The sequence below is a fragment of the Lissotriton vulgaris genome, chromosome 11 (assembly GCF_964263255.1).
Source record: "Lissotriton vulgaris chromosome 11, aLisVul1.2, whole genome shotgun sequence".
NCBI classification, from domain to species: Eukaryota; Metazoa; Chordata; class Amphibia; order Caudata; family Salamandridae; genus Lissotriton; species Lissotriton vulgaris.
Genome location: NC_141699.1, coordinates 421,239,651 through 421,260,292, shown reverse-complemented (window position 1 = coordinate 421,260,292; position 20,642 = coordinate 421,239,651). Strand labels below are relative to the sequence as shown.

Here is a 20,642-nt window from a genome sequence, read left to right as displayed (position 1 = left end):
TAGCATTGGGTGGCCGGGAATAATCTGAATTGTCACACGTGTAGGAGATCGATGGTTAGTAGTTCCATTGCTACTGCTATTGGCAGTATTGGCAGGGGCAGTGGGTAGTGCAGGCTGCATTGGGCTCCCAAGAAGGGCCCTTACACTTACTTTTTGACATATTAAGCACTGGACTCATCCCAAACGTTTCTGACTATTATGCACTCCCAAACATCATTTTTAAACCTCGCCTTCCTTCTTGGCCAATTCACCCAACTAACCGGCACACATATCCGATACTTCCAATAATGACTTACTGAGACCAGTTGGAGGGCTTCCTACCTGCGAGGCAGACGCTGGCACAGTTGCTCCTGGGTCCCTAACGCTGTGGTCTCGCCGCCGCCACATTCCACCTCGCGGCTTGAGACTACAGCTCCCAGGGTGCTTTGCGCCACTTCCTGCTTCCGCCCACAGCGCGCCCGGAGGCGCTACTTGAACAGGACACTCCCTCCGCGTCGCGGGACGCGCGCGGGCGGGTGCCGGGCTAAGCCCGGGCAAAGGGCGGGCCCTCTGTGGCCCTCAGTGGACTGCAGTGGTCGGTCGGGCCACCCCCCTTGTTTTTACTTCACTTTATTTCGTGAGTACTGTTTAAATTTAATTAGTTTTTAACTTTTTGCTCATACAAACCCCACTACTATTGGTATAATGCCTCCAAAGGAAAGTAAAGGGAAGAGTGACACTGTTGCATTTACGGGAGCTATGGACTAATTTATCAAAAGAATGAATTGTGTGGTGGATGAAAGTATAAACATCATGGAAAGGAGGGTTTCGCAGGAATTGGACATTGCGAGAAGATCTTCCCTTGGGCCAATGGCATATGTTCAAACACCTATTTCTAAAGACAGAACTGAAATAGTAGGAAAGTCTATTGGATCACAAAGTAATGAAATCAATGTGGATATAATTACTAACAACGATATATTGAATGCCTCAGTGGGTAGTTCTCTCATTGTCTCAGAATCTATTTTACAATCACCTAATAACCTACCTAATGTTCGTGCTGCACCGGTACCTGTTGAGCAAGCTAAAGTATATAACACCAGACAGCAGAAAGGGGTGAACGCAGGGGCTATTCCAAAGAGTAAACAAGGGCCTATAACCAATATTAGTGGTAAGAGAAAGAAGGGTCCCAAGCATCCTGTGTCACCTAATATTAGTCTGGAAGGGGCTGCTGGTACAAACAAGGATAAAGCAGGGATTGGCGCAGAGGGGGGGATTCTGCTTCCATTGTTATACTTGAAGCACTACGACATATGCTCCGCCCATTAGAGGAGAGACTGAGTACAATAGAGGTATTTTTAAAACGTATAGAAAGGGACATAAAGGAGAGAATAGACAACCAACAGAGTAAGTCTAGTACTAATCCGCAATTAACATTGTCAACAGCGATTCCTGTAAAAACCCCAGATGTTATACTAGCGCCAAAGGAAAAAGTAGCACCTAAACCAAATGTGGGGGACCCTATGACACCTAGAGATGTACCCAACAACCAACCACAAAAGCAAAGTACACCAAGTGCAATAATAGGCAGTAAGGGGGTGATAAAAGGAAATAGACCAAGTAAAGATCAGGTAAAGGATGTACTCAATCTTCCCCCGGAGGTCTGTCCATTTGTGGCAATCCTGACTGGAGTACCAGAGCTAGGCGAACAGGAGTTGGAAAGCTCATCTTACCTTTGGAAAAGGGTGACTCAATGGCTAAACACCAATAGGCCGCTACCCCCTGGCCTGAGGGGCAATATCCTGAGTATCAGGCGAGTACCCTGGGTGGGCTACTTGACGAAAGACATAGAAGGGGACAGCATAGTTATCAATTTTGACAATCCAAGAATAGTTAACTATATCTGTAATTGGAAGTACCCTAATCCAGACCCAGCCACTCCCATACATCCATTTAAACTAACACATTTTTACCCACCCGGCCATTTTCATTCTAGGAATGATGGGTGGACTATGGTAAGACATCGTGGTAGGAGACACCAAGGAGGAGGTTGGACAGGACAAATCCATCACCCCCACAACTTCTTCTCCTATAACCAATTTGATTGCCTCGAGTCAGTTGATTGACTACAGGTATTACCACTGACTACTAGACCTGAGGAATCTTTATTAAATTATGTAATCCCCAAACCTAATGTTATACCTTTTAAGGAGAGTGGGGAGGTGAATATACAATTTCATCACCAGGAAATTGGCTGTGAAAAAGTCTGCAATAGTAACAAGATGGCAGGGAATGGCCATGAAGTAAACAAGAGACCTCGTGACTCAAAGGAAGGAGATAGTGATAACAGTGAGTTATTTGTGGATAGGTACGTAAACACCTGCACTACTGTTGATGAAAATGTACTTCCTACTGTTAAATCTAGTACCCATTGTTTAAAAGAGAGACCCTCATTGATAACTTTAGTTTCGTGGAATATCGCTGGAGTTGGTATAAAAATGTGTGATCCTGACTGGAATAGTTATATTAACTTATTTGATATCTGTGTGCTACAGGAAACCTGGGCCACGGATCAGATCCATAGAATAGGATCTAGAACCTACCAAGTGGCGGCCGTCCCTTCAGTAAGAGGGCGAGCCTCGGGAGGGTTGGTAATATGGATCAGTACAACTATCGATGTGGGGATAAAAATGTTAAATACCGATTCCTTAGACATACTTGGACTGAAACTAATCACAAGTGATAAGAGGGTAATAAACCTTATAAATGTGTACAACAGACCATGTCCCGCTAATAGGGAATCTCCATGTATTGAGAAACTGGAAATGTTTTTGGATACCTTAGATCAAGATGAAAGTATCATTTTATGTGGTGATCTGAATTGCAATTTTGAGCCGATTGTGGGGATGGTTAAATTGTATGAGGATGAGGACTCTGTTAATGGGATACCAGCATTGAATAATGGAACTGTTCCTGGGACCACATTAGCCCTCCAGATCACAGGGCTGCTTACAGGTCATGGTCTAAGGGCTTGTAATGGGCGCATGCCATCAGACTCCCCGAGAGCATTTACCTTTAGTAGGGGGAATTGTAGAAGCAAGATAGATTATGTTTCTGTTTCTTTTAATCTGTGGCCATATACAAATGATTTAAAGGTTAGAGAACGTTTTGAGAGCGATTACTTCCCGCTGGAAATGAGTTTTTTATCTAGTATGCTGAATGAACCTGGTGTTACTGAGGGTATTCATAGCCTAGAAGCCCCATTAACTTGCGACAATGTCATACTAAGTAATAATCGAAGGGCCGTTAAATGGGCATACATTCTTGAAAGATAAGATCTGTTGGCTAACATTTATTCCACATTTGTGAATACATTTGAATTCTATAATATGGATGAATGCAAACCTGGTGAATTCATTGGACTACATAAATCCTTTTGTAAAAAACTGATTGATCTCATTACTAAAAAACCTAGGAAAGGGAATGGGTTGGCGAACACAAAATCAGTAGGCAAACCTTGGTTTAACAAGGAATGCCGAGTAGCCAAGACCGACCTGATTAATGCGGTAAAAAGCAAAGGCTCTGTAGAACTTAAAATAAAAAGGAAAATCTACAATAAAACAATAGCTGCTGCCAAATCATCCTGGGATGAGGATCTATGGTCTAGTATGTTAACAGCTGCAAAAACTAAAGATCACAGGCAGTTCTGGGAGTTAGTAGCTAAAGGGAATAAGCCAGACAAAGGATCAAGGGAGGTTTTCCTAAATGAAGCTACATGGGTTGATCATTTCACATCATTATATGCAGCCCAAATTACAGAGGAAAAACTCCCGGAAAACCTAAACCAAATAGTAACCCAGATAGAGAATGATGAAAACCCACTGGTAATCTTTGACATACAAGAGACTGAAACAGCAATTGCTTCTGTGAAGCAAGGGAAGGCTCCTGGTCTGGATAAGATCCCTGGTGATCTTTATAAGCACAATGTGGAGATCTGGGCACCTTATCTAAATCATTTGTTTAATGTTATCGCAGCTGGTGACCAAATCCCTGATACATGGGATGGGGCTGAAATTATCACTATTTTTAAAAAGGGGGATAGAGGCGACCCAGCGAACTATTGCCCCATTAGTCCTTTAGATATAACACAGAAAATTTATGCCAGACACATTCTAAACCGCGTAAACACGTGGTTGGAGGAAAACTTGGTCTTATCCAAGTATCAGGCAGGGTTTAGGGAAAAGACCGGGACCATCGACCAGGTATTAAGGCTATGCTGCTTGTACTGGAAATATGTCATCATCCGCAGAGGTAATTTATATGTTACCTATGTAGATCTACGAGCAGCATTTGACCTTATCCCTCGCGATTTATTGTGGAAATCACTGAAAAAGCAGGGGTTCCCAGGTGAAGTATTGAAATTAGTGACTGGGTTACACCAGAATAATTACGCTAGGGTAAGATGGGGCCCAAATGGTGAACTCACAGATGCAATCCCTATCAAGAGAGGAGTACGCCAAGGGTGCGTGCTGGCACCTACACTTTTCTCCCTTTACGTCAATGATATTGCAGTTTATATGGAGAATTGTGACAACGACTCTCCTCGCCTGGGGGGGGAACGAGTTCCGTCCCTCCTCTTCGCGGATGACACGATTCTCATTTCTCAAACCCCTCGGGGCCTACAGATTTTATTAGATAGGTTCCAGCAGTATTGTATCACAAAAGGGTTAGAAATGAATGTAAAAAAGACTAAATATATGGCTCTTAATCCCCATAAAAGTTTTAGGAAAAACCTAACACTGAATGGAGCAAAACTTGATTATGAACTAAGTTTTACTTATTTGGGGGTTTTATTAGACTCATCTTTAAATTGGAGACCCCAATTAGAAAAATCTAAAATTGTGTTCAAACAAAATTGTCTTCCGATACTGAAAAGACATAACAAATGTGCAAACAAGGCAGTTACCCCAGCGTTAGAACTCTTTAAATTCAAGGTCCAGTCAGCAGTTTTGTATGGGGCAGAACTATGGGGACCTATGTGTAGAAAGAACTTTTAAATCTTGGAGAATAAGTTCATAAGGGGATTATTAAAGGTTCCTCATAATACTCCACTATTACCCCTACTCCTCGATATGAACATACGACGCACCGATCTACATGCAATATTAAGACCGCTATTGTTATGGGTCAGGTTGTGGATTACCCCTGAGTTAACTGAATACAAAAATGGATTGGTTGAAGTTTTGAAACTAGACACTAGCAGCAAGATTTCTTGTTTTAAACATGTTAAAACCTGGCTAACAAAATTGGGTTTATCTCATTTTTGGAGCCAGCCAGAATCCTTGACTGCGTCCTCAAAGAAAATAGTCAAACTTTCTTTTTGGGCCCTTGTGAGCCATGATGCTGCATACGTTGGAGTACATGGCCCCTTAACTGAAAAATTTTTAATGGTAAAAAATGTAGCCCAGTTTGAAATGTTTCTAGATGAGATTCAGCCACCATTGGCTAAACCCTGTATTTAAAGTATAGGTACGGTACATTAAGAACCCGGGAAACCGAGTCAAAATGGGGGAAAATTAGTAATGACAAATGTACCTTATGCACAAACAATGTAAGAGAAGACATTTTTCACATTCTGTTTTTCTGTTCAAGTTATGTAGAAACAAGAAGGAAATGGATAGTGCCATTGTGCCGTAATATCGGAACTACTTCGCATAAGGAAGCTGGAAGAATATTAATTACGGACACTAGTCAAGCAATAGTGTTTGGCATCAGTAGATTTCTCTTGGCAGTAAAATTCACTAGACAAAAATTGTCTCTGCCATTTTAAGTGTCTGGCTGTTATAACCCAATTTAATGCTTTTTTAACCTTGTAAATATTTAAAATAATTTTTTAACTATATTTATTGATGTGTGTCTCAACCCCATCCTCATTATTTAGCTGAGAAGAGTTATGGTTAGTATTTGGTCATGCACTAGCACTTTTTTTGACTGTTTATTCTTGTACACTTGTCAATAATAATGTGGTCATGTATATTATGTATTTTGTATGTATATCATGTATTTTGTATATCTTTTATGGTGCAATTGCAACGAAATAAAGATTATTGAATTGAATTGACTTACTACTTCGACTTCTAATCCACCCCCAATGTTCTATTCCCGCTCAAAACACTACTAAACTTATGAGTACTCGAGGGCACAAACTTAACAAATTTCCCTCAAATAATCCACGAGGAAAAAGGTAAGCACATATTACGAACCTTGGGGCAGATTTACAAGCCCCTTGCGCCACATTTGCATCACTTTCCCCATGTTAAAAATGACGCAAAAGTGGCGCAAGGGCATTGTAAATAACCCCCCTACTATTTAACTCCTATGTTGGATTCCAGAGTAGCATGCTACTCGATGCAAAGCGCTTGAACGCCTCGTCAGGGGTAGAGTGCGCTATATCAATTCACTGTACAATTACAATTGCATTCTTCATGGTGGCCCATCATTTTGTCTTACTGATTCTCAGCGCACAAACAAGCCTTTGTCGGAGCCTTTGGCATAGCCAGTAGGTGGCGCTCTTTGAGTTTATATCCGCCCCATAGAATGGAGGGACAGCATTAGGACGGGGGGGAATATGCATCCCTTCTGATCTTGGACCCACGCGAGGCTTGTCAGGAAATACTTTGCCCTGTTAGCAAAACACAGGCTCGACGCTGTGCCGGGGGGAGCGTGCAGCAGATGTCAGGGCCCTTTAAACCAAACAAAGGACAGCAAAGAACAATATTAACACGCTGTGCGCCTCCTGCTGAAATCCGAACTTGCCTCAGACGGGGAGTCATTGCCAAGCAGGGCTGCTGAAGTCTTGCAAACGCTCGGAGCCGGGATTCGACGGGTCCGCCTGGGAAGGAGCGCAGATCTCTGGTGGGAAAGTTCCAGGAAAAGTTGAATTTACGGAAAAGTTACACTTGAATTTTACAAAGACGTTTTGGAGAAGGTTGCACTGGAATTTTAAAGGTTCTCTTCTTTCGGGGAGTCTGTGATCAATTCTCCCTTCTCTTTGTTTCGGAAGTGCTGCCCATCCTGTCGCTGGTCGCCAGGTACGATGGCCGCGGGGGTTCGCGGCATTGCCAGGCGCGTTGGCACGCCATGTGTGCTCCTGGCCGCATTCCTAATGCTGGCATGTCAAGGTCAAGACTCAGAGGAGGGCAAAGGGGGGCCATCCTGCTACGGGGGCTTCGATCTGTACTTTATTTTGGACAAGTAAGTGGCTTCAGATTTCTTATACTTACCTTTCATAGCGCCAGGATTATACTTACCTGTCATAGCGCCAAGAACAATACCCCAGGTGGCTTTTAAGCGCTGTACAAAGAACTGTATCAATCAGATATCATGATAACGATTAAGAGAGCAAAGATGGTAATATTGGAGTTATGGTTTTGTGTGAGGGTGCAGTTGCCTGGGACAGGACATTAGAGGTACTCTTCGTGCACTGGGACAATGCCAAGCTGAACCCTGCAGGAACTCTGGCTGGCAGAGGGTGATACGGGCACACGGCCTTGGCAGACCCCTTCTGCACTGGAAAGCCGTGGGTCTGAAAAGTTACACCTGACACGGGCTTGTGCTGGCCCAGATTGCTGGCAGTGCCTATTCTTCACTGGAGCAGTGTGAGGCTGTGATGCTGCGACTGGCACAGGGCGACACTGGCAGAGCCATGGCAGTGTTCTTCTTCACTGGGGCAGTGTGACGCTGCAGGAACTCTGCCAGGCACACTCTTATGCGGTACAGATAGGGAGAGGGCAGTGCCTACTCTTCACTGGAGCAGTGTGAGGCTGTGATGCTGCGACTGGCACAGGGCGACACTGGAAGAGCCATGGCAGTGTTCTTCTTCACTGGTGCAGTGTGACGCTGCAGGAACTCTGCCAGGCACACTCTTATGCGGTACAGATAGGGAGAGGGCAGTGCCTACTCTTCACTGGAGCAGTGTGAGGCTGTGATGCTGCGACAGGCACAGGGCGACACTGGCAGAGCCATGGCGGTGCCCTTCTTCACTGGGGCAGTGTGACGCTGCAGGAACTCTGCCAGGCACACTCTTATGCGGTACAGATAGGGAGAGGGCAGTGCCTACTCTTCACTGGAGCAGTGTGAGGCTGTGATGCTGCGACAGGCACAGGGCGACACTGGCAGAGCCATGGCATTGTTCTTCACTGGGGCAGTGTAAAGCTTCAGGAACTCTGCCAGGCACACTCATATGCGGTACAGATAGAGAGAGGGTAGTGCCTATTTGTTTGAGCAGTGTGAGGCTGTGATGCTGCGACTGGCACAGGGCGACACTGGCATTGCCATGGCAGTGTTCTTCTTCACTGGGGCAGTGTGAGGCTGTAATGCTGCGACTGGCACAGGGCGACACTGGCAGAGCCATGGCAGTGTTCTTCGCTGGGGCAGTGTGAAGCTGCAGGAACACTGCCAGGCACACTCATGTGCGGTACAGATAGAGAGAGGGCAGTGCCTATTTGTTTGAGCAGTGTGAGGTTGTGATTGCTGGGACTGGCACAGGGCTACACTGGGAGACCCTTGGCGGTGCCCTTCTTCACTGGGGCAGTGTGAAGCAGTGGGAATTCTGCTATGCACAGTCTAATTAGGAGCAGTGACTCTTTGTTGAAGCAGTGTGAGGCTGGCACAAAGCCTTAGCGGTGTTTTCCTTCACTAGAGCTCAGCTGTGTGAGGCTGTGTGAGCTATGACTGGCACAGGGTGACGCTGGCGCTGTTCCTTGCGATGCATTTTTCACTGGAGCACCGTGAAGCTGTGAGAGCTGTGGTTGGCACAGGGCGACACTGGCACAGATCGTTAGCGGTGTTTTTATTCGCTGGAGCAGTTTGGGGCTGCATGAGCTATGACTGGCACAGATCCTGAGCGGTGCTTTCTTAACTGCAGCACTGTGAAACTGTAGGAGCTATGATTGGCACCGAGCTACACTGGCATAGAGCCATAACGATGTTCTTCTCCACTGGAGCAGTGACAAGCTGTGAGAGCTAGGATTGGTTCAGGGTTATGCAGGCACCGTAGACTGTCTATGCCTTTTCTTTACAAAGCAGTGTGAGGCAGCAGGAGCTCTCATTGGCACCGGAGCACACTGGCACAGCGCGCGGCAATGGCTCTTTCTTTGACTAGAGAAGTGTGAGGCTCTAGGAGCTACGTGGGTACATATGTTTGGCAGTGCCCCTCTTCACTGGAGCAGTGTGAAGCTTTGGGAGCTGTAATTGGTGCAGGATTTATAAAAATATACAGCGTATTCTACAGCAACCAGTGGCACAGGGTTACACAGGAGCAGGGCGCTGCGGTTTCTTGTCTGCACTCGAGCAGTGTGAGGCTCTAGGCGCTGTGCCTGGCACAGGGTTAGATGAGAACAGTAAATTAGCAGTGTCTATACTGGGTGGTCTGGAGCAGCCGGATGACGTCAGAATACTGCACTGCTAGTTCCAGAAGCGCACTGCAGCACCGATGATGCTGAATGGCAGTGAGTTTACCAGACACAAGGTTTTCTAGGTACGCGCCTGTAGTGCACTGCAGCAGTGAGAGGCAAGCTGTGGAAACCCTTCCTGAAGGTATCAGGCACCGAGCTCTGTGGTCTGTGGCAGTGAGAGCAACAGGAACTCAGCCTACCACAGGGTTAAGTGGGCACATGGCACCAGTACGCGAGCGCTCCATGCCATAGGCTGCCTGGATACAGAGCGCAGTGCAGTGCACGGCGTCAGAAGGACGCTGGCAAGCACGGAGCTGATTGGATGCTGAGCTCTGGCAGCGCTCCTGGCTCACTGGAGCAGCGTGCGGGCTTCGGGGGACAGTCTCTGTGTCGTATTGGTGTTGCGCTTCCGAAGGGCCACTGGACCGCTGGAGCAGTGCGAGGTCTTCTGAGATGTGCCTCTCGCCGTGCTAGTGGTACACTCTTAGGTGGCAAGGGCTCTGGTGGCTTAGGGTACACAGGACTTAAGTGCCGCTGGTGCTGTGCACTGGAGCAGTGAAGGGCTCTGCCAGGCGCCGGGTTTGTCAGGCGTTGGGCTTTAGCAGCGCCCGTCATGCCCTGAAGCAGACATAATAGATCGCAGGAGCTCTGTCATACTTCAGTGTTGATCGACGCAGAGCTTAAGCAGTGACCCCGGTGCACTGCTGCAGCGAGAGGCAGAATCACCTCTCCAAGACGTGAAGTTGATTGACATAACTCTTTAGACGTGTTCCTGGTTGTCTTCTGCAGTGAAAGTCAGTTTGATGGATGCAGCGCTTTAGCAGTGCACTGGTGCCCTGGAGCAAAGGGGGCTGAGGGGCGGCGGTGCTGGAGGTGCCCTGTCCCACTCCCTGGTGCAATACATCAGTGAGAGACTGAATAAGATGGGATATGATAGATGCAGTGCTTTAGGAGTGCTCCCGGAGCACTGCAGCAGTGAGATGTTAAATGATCGCTACCACACACAGGGTTTTATAGATACAGAGCTTTAGCAGTGCCCCTGCTGCACTGAAGCAGTGAGAGGCTGAACGCTCTGTCAGGTGCATGATTTGATAGGTTGGGCCCTTTACCAGTGCCCCTTTTTGTACTGCAGAAGTGAGGCGCCTACTGCTCTCTGACAGATGCAGAGCCTGAAGGCGACAGAGCTTGAACTATCGAGCTCCTGGTGCACTGCAGTAACGAGAGACTGGACGAGCACTGCCAGGCACAGCGTCTGATAGATACAGAGCCCTAGCAGTGCTCCTTGTGTACTGCAGCAGTGAGAGGCAACATGATCTCTGGTAGATGTAGGGTTTGAGAGGCAGATCACCAGCACTACCCCTGGTGCACTGCAGTAACGAGAGACTGGATGAGAGCACTGTCAGGCACAGCGTCTGATAGATACAGAGCCCTAGCAGTGCTCCTTGTGTACTGCAGCAGTGAGAGGCAACATGATCTCTGGTAGATGTAGGGTTTGAGAGGCAGATCACCAGCACTGCCCCTGGTGCACTGCAGTAACGAGAGACTGGATGAGAGCACTGTCAGGCACAGCGTCTGATAGATACAGAGCCCTAGCAGTGCTCCTTGTGTACTGCAGCAGTGAAAGGCAACATGATCTCTGGTAGATGTAGGGTTTGAGAGGCAGATCACCAGCACTGCCCCTGGTGCACTGCAGTAACGAGAGACTGGATGAGAGCACTGTCAGGCACAGCGTCTGATAGATACAGAGCCCTAGCAGTGCTCCTTGTGTACTGCAGCAGTGAGAGGCAACATGATCTCTGGTAGATGTAGGGTTTGAGAGGCAGATCACCAGCAGTGCCCCTGGTGCACTGCAGTAGTTAAACGCAGCGCACTCTAAGAGTGTCCCCATTGCACTGCAGCAGTGAACAGGTCCTACCAAATTCCGGGTTTGGTGGCTAGAGAAGTCCAGCAGTGCCCATGGTTCACTGCAGAACTGTAAAGCTGCATGAGCTCTGGCAGGCACAGGATTTGCTAGATACAGCACTTTATCAGTGCCCTCTAGTGCACTGAAGGCGTCAGAGACTGAATGAGCGTTGCCTGCCACAGGGTTTGGTAGATACGGCTTTCTGGCAGTGCTCCTGGTGCACTGCAGCTGAAAGAGGCTACAAGAGCGGTGCCAAAAACAGGATTTTATAGTTAGAGAGATTAGCAGTGCACTGTACTGCAGCAGTAAAAGGCAGAATGAGACTCTGTGATCTCTTGCTGAATGCAGCGCTCCAGTGGTGGCCCTGGTGCACTAAAGCAGTGAGAGACTACATGAGCTTTGCCAGATACAGGGTTTGGTAAAATGTTTTAGCAGTGCTCATGATGCACTGCAGCACTGGGGGCCGAATGAGGTCTGCCAGACAAAGGCTGCAATGAAGCAATTAAAAAGATTTAAAGAGCTCGATCTGTGTTCCTGGTGCACTGCAGCAGTGTGGGGCTCAGTGAGCTCTATCAGTGGAGTTTATAGATATACAGAGCTCTAGCAGTGCCCAGTGGCCCACAGCGATGTGATGCTCCATGAGCTCTGTCGGACGTGGAGTTTATAGAATCAAAGCTCTAGCAGTGCCACGTGCCCTGGAGCAGTGAGAGGCTCCATGAGCTCTGTCAGATGTGGCGTTTAAAGGTATAGGGTTCTAGCAGTGCACAGTGCCCTGGAGCAGTGAGATGCTCCATGAGCTCTGTCGGACGTGGAGTTTATAGATACAGAGGTATGGCAGCGCCCCAGTGCTCTGGAGCAGTGAGAGGCTTCATGAGCTCTGTCAGACATGGAGTTTAAAGATGCAGAGATCTGGCAGTGCCCCAGTGGCCTGGAACAATGAGAGGCTCCATGAGCTCTGTCAGACACGGAGTTTATAAATGCAAAGCGCTAGCAGTGCCCAGTGCCCTGGAGCAGTGAGAGGCTCCATGAGCTCTATCAGACGTGGAACTTATAGATACATAGGCCTCCCACTGCCCCAGTGTCCTGGAGCAGTGGGAGGCTCCATGAGCTCTGTCTGACATGGAGTTTATAGATACAGAGCACTGGCAGTGGCCCAGTGCGCTGGAGCAGTGGGAGGCTCCATAAGCTCTGTCAGACGTGGAGTTTATAGATGCAAAGCTCTCGCAGTGTCCCAGGGCCCTGGAGCAGTGAGAGGTTCCATGAGCTCTGCCAGACGTGGAGTTTAAAGATGCAGAGCTCTATCAGTGCCCAGTGCCCTGGAGCAGTGGTAGGCTCCATGAGCTCTGTCAGATGTGACAATTAAACATACACAGCTCTAGCAGTGCCCCAGTCCTCTGGAGCAGTGAGAGGCTCCATGAGCTCTGTCAGACGTGGAGTTAATAGATGCAGAGCTCTAGCAGTGCCCAGTGCTCTGGGGCAGTGAGAGGCTTCATGAGCTCTGTCAGACATGGAGTTTAAAGATGCAGAGCTCTATCAGTGCCCAGTGCCCTGGAGCAGTGGTAGGCTCCATGAGCTCTGTCAGATGTGAAATTTAAAGATACACAGCTCTAGCAGTGCCCCAGTGCTCTGGAGCAGTGAGAGGCTCCATGAGCTCTGTCAGACATGGAGTTTATAGATGCAGAGATCTGGCAGTGCACAGTGCCCTGAAGCAGTGAGAGGCTCCATGAGCTCTGTCAGACGTGGAGTTAATAGATGCAGAACTCCAGCAGTGCCAAGTGCTCTGGGGCAGTGAGAGGCTTCATGAGCTCTGTCAGACATGGAGTTTATAGATGCAGAGATCTGGCAGTGCCCCAGTGGCCTGGAACATTGAGAGGCTCCATGAGCTCTGTCAGACATGGAGTTTATAGATGCAAAGCGCTAGCAGTGTCCAGTGCCCTGGAGCAGTGAGAGGCTCCATGAGCTCTATCAGACGTGGAGCTTATAGATACAGAGCACTGGCAGTGGCCCAGTGCGCTGGAGCAGTTGGAGGCTCCATGAGCTCTGTCAGACATGGAGTTTATAGATACAGAGCACTGGCAGTGCCCCAGTGCGCTGGAGCAGTGAGAGGCTCCATGAGCTCTGTCTGATGTGGAGTTTATAGGTATAGAGCTCTAGTAGTGCCCCAGTGCTCTGGAGCAGTGAGAGGCTCCATGAGCTCTGTCAGACGTGAAGTTTATAGGTATAGGGTTCTAGCAGTGCCCAGTGCCCTGGAGCAGTGAGAGACTCCATGAGATCTGTCAGACGTGAAGTTTATAGATGCAGAGCTCTAGCAGTGCCCCAGTGCACTGGAGCAGTGAGAGGCTCCATGAGCTCTGTCAGATGTGGAGTTTATAGGTATAGGGTTCTAGCAGTGCCCAGTGCCTTGGAGCAGTGAGAGGCTCCATAAGCTCCGTCAGACATGGAGTTCATAGATACAGAGCTCTGGCAGTGGCCCAGTTCTCTGGAGCAGTGAGAAATGCAAAAACAATAGTTGATGGACTGAATGCAGAACAATGGCATACATTCACCCCAGTACAGAGATCTGGGCCTAAAGCCATCGTTTTTTTGCTCACCATGCCATTCCAGTTTGAACCCAGCCATATGCAAATCTGTCTTGACCCTGTGCAACTGGAGCAGTGAGAGGCTCCATGAGCTCTGTCAGATGTGTAGTTTGTAGATACAGAGCTCTGGCAGTGCCCAGTGACCTAGAACAGTGAGAGACTCCATGAGCTCTGTCACATGTGGAGTTTATAGATACAGTGCTCTGGCAGTGGCCCTGTGTCCTGGAGCAGTGAGGGGCTCCATGAGCTCTGTCAGACGTGGAGTTAATAGATACAGTGCTCTAGCAGTGCCCAGTGCCCTGGAGCTGTGAGAGGCTCTATGAGCTCTGTCAGACATGGAGTTTATAGATGCAGATATCTAGTAGTGCCCAGTACCCTGGAGCAGTGAGAGGTTCCATGAGCTCTGTCAGATGTGAAATTTAAAGATACACATCTCTGTCAGTGCCCCGTGCCCTGGAGCAGTAAGAGGCTCCATGAGCTCTGTCAGATGTGGCGTTTAAATGTATAGGGTTCTAGCAGTGCCCATTGCCCTGGAGCAGTGAGAGGTCCATGAGCTCTGTCAGATATGGAGTTTATAGATACAGAGATCTAGTAGTGCCCAGTGCCCTGGAGCAGTGAGAGGTTCCATGAGCTCTGTCAGACGTGGAGTTTATAGATGCAGAGCTCTAGCAGTGCCACGTGCCCTGGAGCAGTGAGAGGCTCCATGAGCTCTGTCAGATGTGGCGTTTAAAGGTATAGGGTTCTAGCAGTGCACAGTGCACAGTGCCCTGGAGCAGTGAGTGGCTTCATAAGCTCTGTCAGACGTGGAGTGTATAGATGCAGAGCTCTAGCAGTGCCCAGTGCTCTGGAGCAGTGAGAGGCTCCATGAGCTCTGTCAGATGTGTAGTTTATAGATACAGAGCTCTAGCCATGGAGCAGTGATAGTTTCCATGAACTATGCAACACACATGATTGGAAAGTCCTGAGCTCTAGGACGACCCCTGGTACAGTGCAGTAGTGAGAGGCTCCTTGCGCTCTGCAGGTGTAAGTTATGATGGATGCAGAGCTTTAGCAGCTCATTTGGTGCACTGGTGCAGTGAGAGGCTGTGGCGCTCTTTCATGTGCAGGGACTGATATACAGTGAGCTTCAGCAATACACCAGTTGCCTTGGTGCCCTGAGAGATCAGTGGGTAGTAGAAGATACAGGGTTTAATAGACCTTTAGCACTGCCCTGAGCCAGTGAAAGACAGCTGGATCTCTGCCAGACCAGAGTTTGTTAGACATAGAGTTTTAGCAGTGGTCCTTGCGTACTGCAGCGATGAGACCCTGGATGTACAGTGGCAGATTCAGGTTTTCATATATACAGAGCTCTAGCAGTGCCCCAGGGGCACTACATTAGCAAGAGGCCACATGACATCTGCCAGGGTGCACCAGAGGTGCTTAAAGAGTAGCGGCCTCATTTACAAGCCCATTGCGCTACCGGTGCATCACTTTTTTCACACAACGCAATGGGCCTGCCCACATTTACAAGGCCACATAAAACCACCCGGCATGACTTTTCATGGACTTGTAAATATGGGCCCCTTTCATGCATTACTCTGTGTGAAAAGGGGGTTCCATGGGTGTTGTTGTAGGTGTTCCCACACAAAATTCATGGAACCTGACACATTCCCAGATTTACAATGTTTGGTAAAGCTGGGGATGCGTCAGAATCCTATGCCTCCCCAAGGAGGCGTAAGAGTAGCGCAACAAGGAGAAATACCTTTATTTCTCCTTGATTTTTCCTCTTTATATGCGTGGTGCATTCTGAATTAGAATACAAAACACTTATCTTGGAACTGCCAGCCACCACCTCTCCTGCATCCTCTTCCTTCTTCCTTTCTCCAGTCCACCGGCAGCAGGAAGCACCCAGGCACACAGGCTCCCCTGAGCTAATCACAATGCTTCAATGCAGCGTTGTGATTGGTCTGAGTGCCATGGTTTGGCACTCAGAAACAGGGAGCCTGTGCATGTTCCCCACCAGGCTGTGCATTACAGCCTGGTGGGGGGACATGCAATGTGCGCATGAACAGTTTGGCCGGTCCAAAGAGGGACGGTCAAGTAGTTCATGCACACTTAGGGAATGGAAACCACTCCTCCCCTGCTCTGGCCAGCCCAGCCCGCCTCACATTGAACAAGGCACTGACTGCATACAATAGGAAAAATAAAATGATAATAATGATGCGTTATTGTCATTTTACTTTTTGCACAGTGGGGCGACGCTCCCCCCCTTAGTGGAGGAGCCGCCACTGCAGAAAGTGCCAATGGCAATGCATTTCACATTGGGAAAAATATAAGTGCATATATATCTTCTTAATTATGAGCAATCTCTGCATCTCTGCAAGCTTCCTGCTGATGTTGTAAGTCCACTAAGCATAGGATTGGTCTCTTTAATAAATACTTCTATTAGCGTAGGCAGAGATTATTTTATTAGGGCAACTCCTAATGAGAGCAACAACGGGAGCACAGTACGGGCCTAATTTAGCCTCTGGAGGTCGGAGTACTGCGTCACAAATGTGACCAATATCCCTTGCGCCTTTTTACAAGTGCATTATTTTCTATGTCATCTGTAATACGTTTGGTATATCCAGGGCCGGCTTTAGTGCAGGTGGTGCTTGGTGCAACAGCTTTTTTTGGCACCCCCCCTAATGACCTCCTTCTACACAAATTCGCTCACTACCACTCTCCAACAGTGCCTCTCATCTCTCCATAGCCCATCTCTGGCATGCATTTCATTTTTTTTAAAGTGCTACTCATAGTTCACTCACACTCAGTTTTGTGATCTGCATGGTGCACATTCTTTGCAGCAGGCACATTATCCCTTTGCGCTACTTTATGATGAGTAAAAACCGCCACTAGGCAAAGTTCCAATCTTTCACCAGCAGTAACATTAATCATCAGCATGACCGTGACATTTTTATTTGAAAACTGCTGGTCAAACAAGGTAGTGCACAAGATTTTAAACCCATAAGTTTTTTTTAAACACACCGCCCCACCAAAGTTAGCAGCAGGTGCGGCTGTACTGGTGGCACTGCACTAAAGCCGGCCCTGGATATGTGTGTGTGTGTGTGTAATATACTTGTAAAGCGCACAGCTGCCCCAACAACGGGGCGTCCCGGCGCTGTATAACGCTGTATAACCCTTCCTGGCTCTCCCTGTGAGAGGCCCCTCCTGGGCACCCCCAAAGGTGAAGCCAGGCATCCCAGTGTTGTTGGGGCCGTTGTGGAGATTAAGCAAGCTATTGCCCAGAGTTGCAGCGTGGGACCCATGATTAGAGTAGGCGCCGAGGCGAGAATTATCGAGTCCGCGGACATTGAGCCCAAGACCCTGCCGCATCTGGAATTGAACCCTGGTCCCGGGCCTGATCTCTGCTTCAGGGTCTGCCGCTTCTAACCAGTGAGCCACACTTCTCCACATGTCCGTCAAGTTTGTGTAAAACTGTATATATACCCTGTCTGGCAAACTCTAAATCGGGCCCTAAGAGATTAACTGCATCCAGGGCTTCTCATCATCAGTATGCTTTTATGATTGATAGCGAATTTGTTTTGCAGTTTTATGTAGCGCTAGCTCGACCCAAAGGCATTCGAACGCCTTACATAAGCACCAGTTGCCTCACACACGGACACATTTATTTTTTAGACACAGGGAGATTAAGGGATTTGCCCTGAATCAGAGGATGCTTAGCCGACCCAGAGACTCGAACCTGGTTCTCCAGTTCTAAAGTCAGCAGTTTTCTCCGTAACGCCACCTCCTCTCATGTGCAACCGATACTATGACAGTTAGTGAGTGGACAGTTAAATTAACACTCCTGCAAACTGTGTAATGCTTTTGATAGCTTCAAGTTTTAGATAACATAGGGGCATATTATCAAGGACAGGCGATACATTCGCTGCTTTTATCGGCAGGAAACTGGCGATAAAGCGGCAATAATGGCCTTGATAATATGCTCTATGAATTCCAATCGAAGCCCATGTTAAATGTGAACACATCTAACATGGGCTTCGATTGGAATTCATAGAGCATATTATCAAGGCCATTAACGCCGCTTTATCGGCAGTTTCCTGCCGATAAAAGCGGCGATAATGTATCGCCTGTCCTTGATAATATGCCCCATAATTTATGTGTCCTATAATTCTCCCCCTCATCTATTGTGGTGAAGAATGACCCCTGTAGGCGTGTGTGCCCTCAGCATGTAAAAAACAGAATGGTGGAGGAATAAAAAATATGTAAACTGTACACCACCGCCTTCATCGAGATGTGAGTATGCACATGTTAAAACGTGGGGTATATCACGTTGTCACTGCCTATTGATAAGGTTGACGTGTTTCAGTCATTACAATATCTTGAGGCAGCTTCATCAGGACCACAGAAGAAGGGCATTGATGCAAACTGTATGCCTGCTGCAGTGCTGCAGCGTTCCATATGTATTTGCTTGCCACGACACCCGCAAGGTGGAGCCTCCTCTATGCAGAAACCCAAAGTTAGTATAAACAAGTTATTTCCAGGCATGAATTATTTTCTTTTCTGTCTGGATCACAAGAAAAACCCATCTGGTTTTCACATGGGTGTTTGAGAGCAGTCTAATGCATTTGAGTCAAAAGGTGAATAACTTTAAATGAGGCATAAACACCCAGAAACCTTCAACAATAAAAGGAGCGTATCAGCTAGTTTGGGAACCATCAGTGAGATGCATCTGACGTGCTTTACCATTAATAAAGCTCAATGGATAATAAAAAAACCAATGTGTATCGGCTTTACTTAGAGTTTGGTGGGCGGGATATTCTGTCAAAACGAAATAGACATCCTGTCTGCCATATTATAAGTGTCATAGGCTATAATGTACTTGTAATGCGGCGGATTGAACTACCTCCACATTGGACGGAGAATGCTGTCGGTTAAACTGTATATAAGGCCCCATGCTGGGGTGAATAAAAGCATTATCTTTAAAGTGCACAATAACAAGGACCGTTCCCCACTATCATTTACAGAAAGAAAAGGCTCCTGCTGCACTTTAAGAATCAAGGCACATAAAAACAGGTGGACTTTGGGTGTTTATACAAACGAACATCCACATTTTAGTTTGAACGTTTGTGCAAAAAGCTCAGAAGGTTTCACAACTTCAAACTTGACTTTGTTGGGTAAACACACATCTCTCAAGGACGTTCTGTGATCACAGACGGACTCTTTGGTTTGTTGTTCAGTGATGAAATCATGATCATTTTTTAGTGTTTGAGTCGCATATGGAAGTAGTCAGCAGAGCTCTTCTGAGTTTTGGTCAGGACACCTGGGGAAGAGTAACAAAAACTGAGAGTAAATGCTAAAATTAGAGGATTTCTTGGAAGCTTCCTACCAGAAGAGGGAAAAACACCACAGATTTCTCGAAACATCGTCTATTTGTCCCGAAATGTCATAGAAATATTCAGACTTTATCAATAACCAGTGATAGATGACAATGCAATGTACTACCAGACCAAGCAAGAGGCCTGCCCATGAGCTGGTGGGGCAAATTGGGTAGCGATGCCCTGACACAGCAGTACACCCGTCAGGCACATAAGGCCTTTGCCCCAGAGAAGACAATCACTCAAGTGTTGAGAAAGCAACTAAGAACGGGGTTTTGCTAGCCTTATGCACGTCATGTTCATGTGGAATGTGGGGAAATGGGAGGGCATAAAAAGTACATAGAATATCTTTTGTCTTAATCCTTGTGGTGGTGGGGCTGGGGCAGAGTCACACAGAAGAAATAATGGTATGAGGGAAACCAAGGGGAGCATTTAAGAAATACCCCCAAGACAAACTAGAAAACCCTAGAGAAACCTACAGGCAGCTGCATCTTGAGTCTTGTAAGAGGAAGTAAGGCAACTCAAGCCTCCCTGAACCAGCAGTGGAAACCTGGGTGACCCATTAAAAGAGGTCAATCAACCCTACAACACCAGTGCGTGCCTAGTGGGGTTCTTCAAGACAACTCCTAGCACGTCATTACAAGTAAAGGAGGTCGGGCCACTAAAAGCCCAATCCAGGCTCAAGCCACAGGACTGGCTATGACTCAATTCGAGGTTCTCTTGGAACATAAAGTCAAAAAAAACGAGCCAAGCCGTTATGAGGTCTTTGGTGTTCCAACCACCTGTTACTTAACTCACCATTTTCTAAAACCCTTTATGTTTCAACATGATGTATTATGTTGCACAGTGTACTGATGTAGCTCCTCAAAGATGAAAGACAAAGCATTAAAACGGAAGCGAGGGATACGTTTCTAGTGGTTGAATTGCACAACCAGAAAATCTGGGATCAATCCCGGCTTCTCTCCTTAACCATGTTGTGTGATCCTTAATTCGGGAGTCCTCTTTTTCCTTTATTCTAACATTTGTAAACACTTTGAAATACATCAGTTCAGGATGTGTGCTGCATACAACGGCATGCATCTTTGTGAAACTATCACTTTTACTGAAAATGCCACTCAATGCAGTGATACAGTTTAATGCTCTAAAGTGAAATGTTTCGACAAGCCAAAGAAAAACACTTTTTTTGAATTTTGAAGACTCCTCGTCATATTTTCACTTGACATTTTTTATGCAATTTATATGCTAAACGTCGACAGATCGGCTCGGGTTATAGCTGTTAGAGCCAAGACAATGCTTTGGCTTGGCTCGGCTCTCCCTAATGTGCTGGCTGACCCCCTTTAATTATGAGTCGGGCAGAGGGAATTCCCCT

The 20,642-nt window shown here is 47.3% G+C and overlaps 1 protein-coding gene across 1 annotated transcript in view; it reads left to right on the top strand.

Moving 5' to 3' along the window:
- Positions 1-6,853: 6,853 nt before the first annotated feature.
- Positions 6,854-20,642, top strand: part of ANTXR1 (ANTXR cell adhesion molecule 1) — a 487,726-nt gene continuing 473,937 nt past the window's right edge. Inside the window, exon 1 of the mRNA XM_086943491.1 lies at positions 6,854-7,233. Within this exon, the coding sequence (XP_086799617.1) occupies positions 7,076-7,233 (158 nt within the window). The 5' untranslated portion in view covers positions 6,854-7,075. The remainder of the gene's footprint in view (positions 7,234-20,642) is intronic.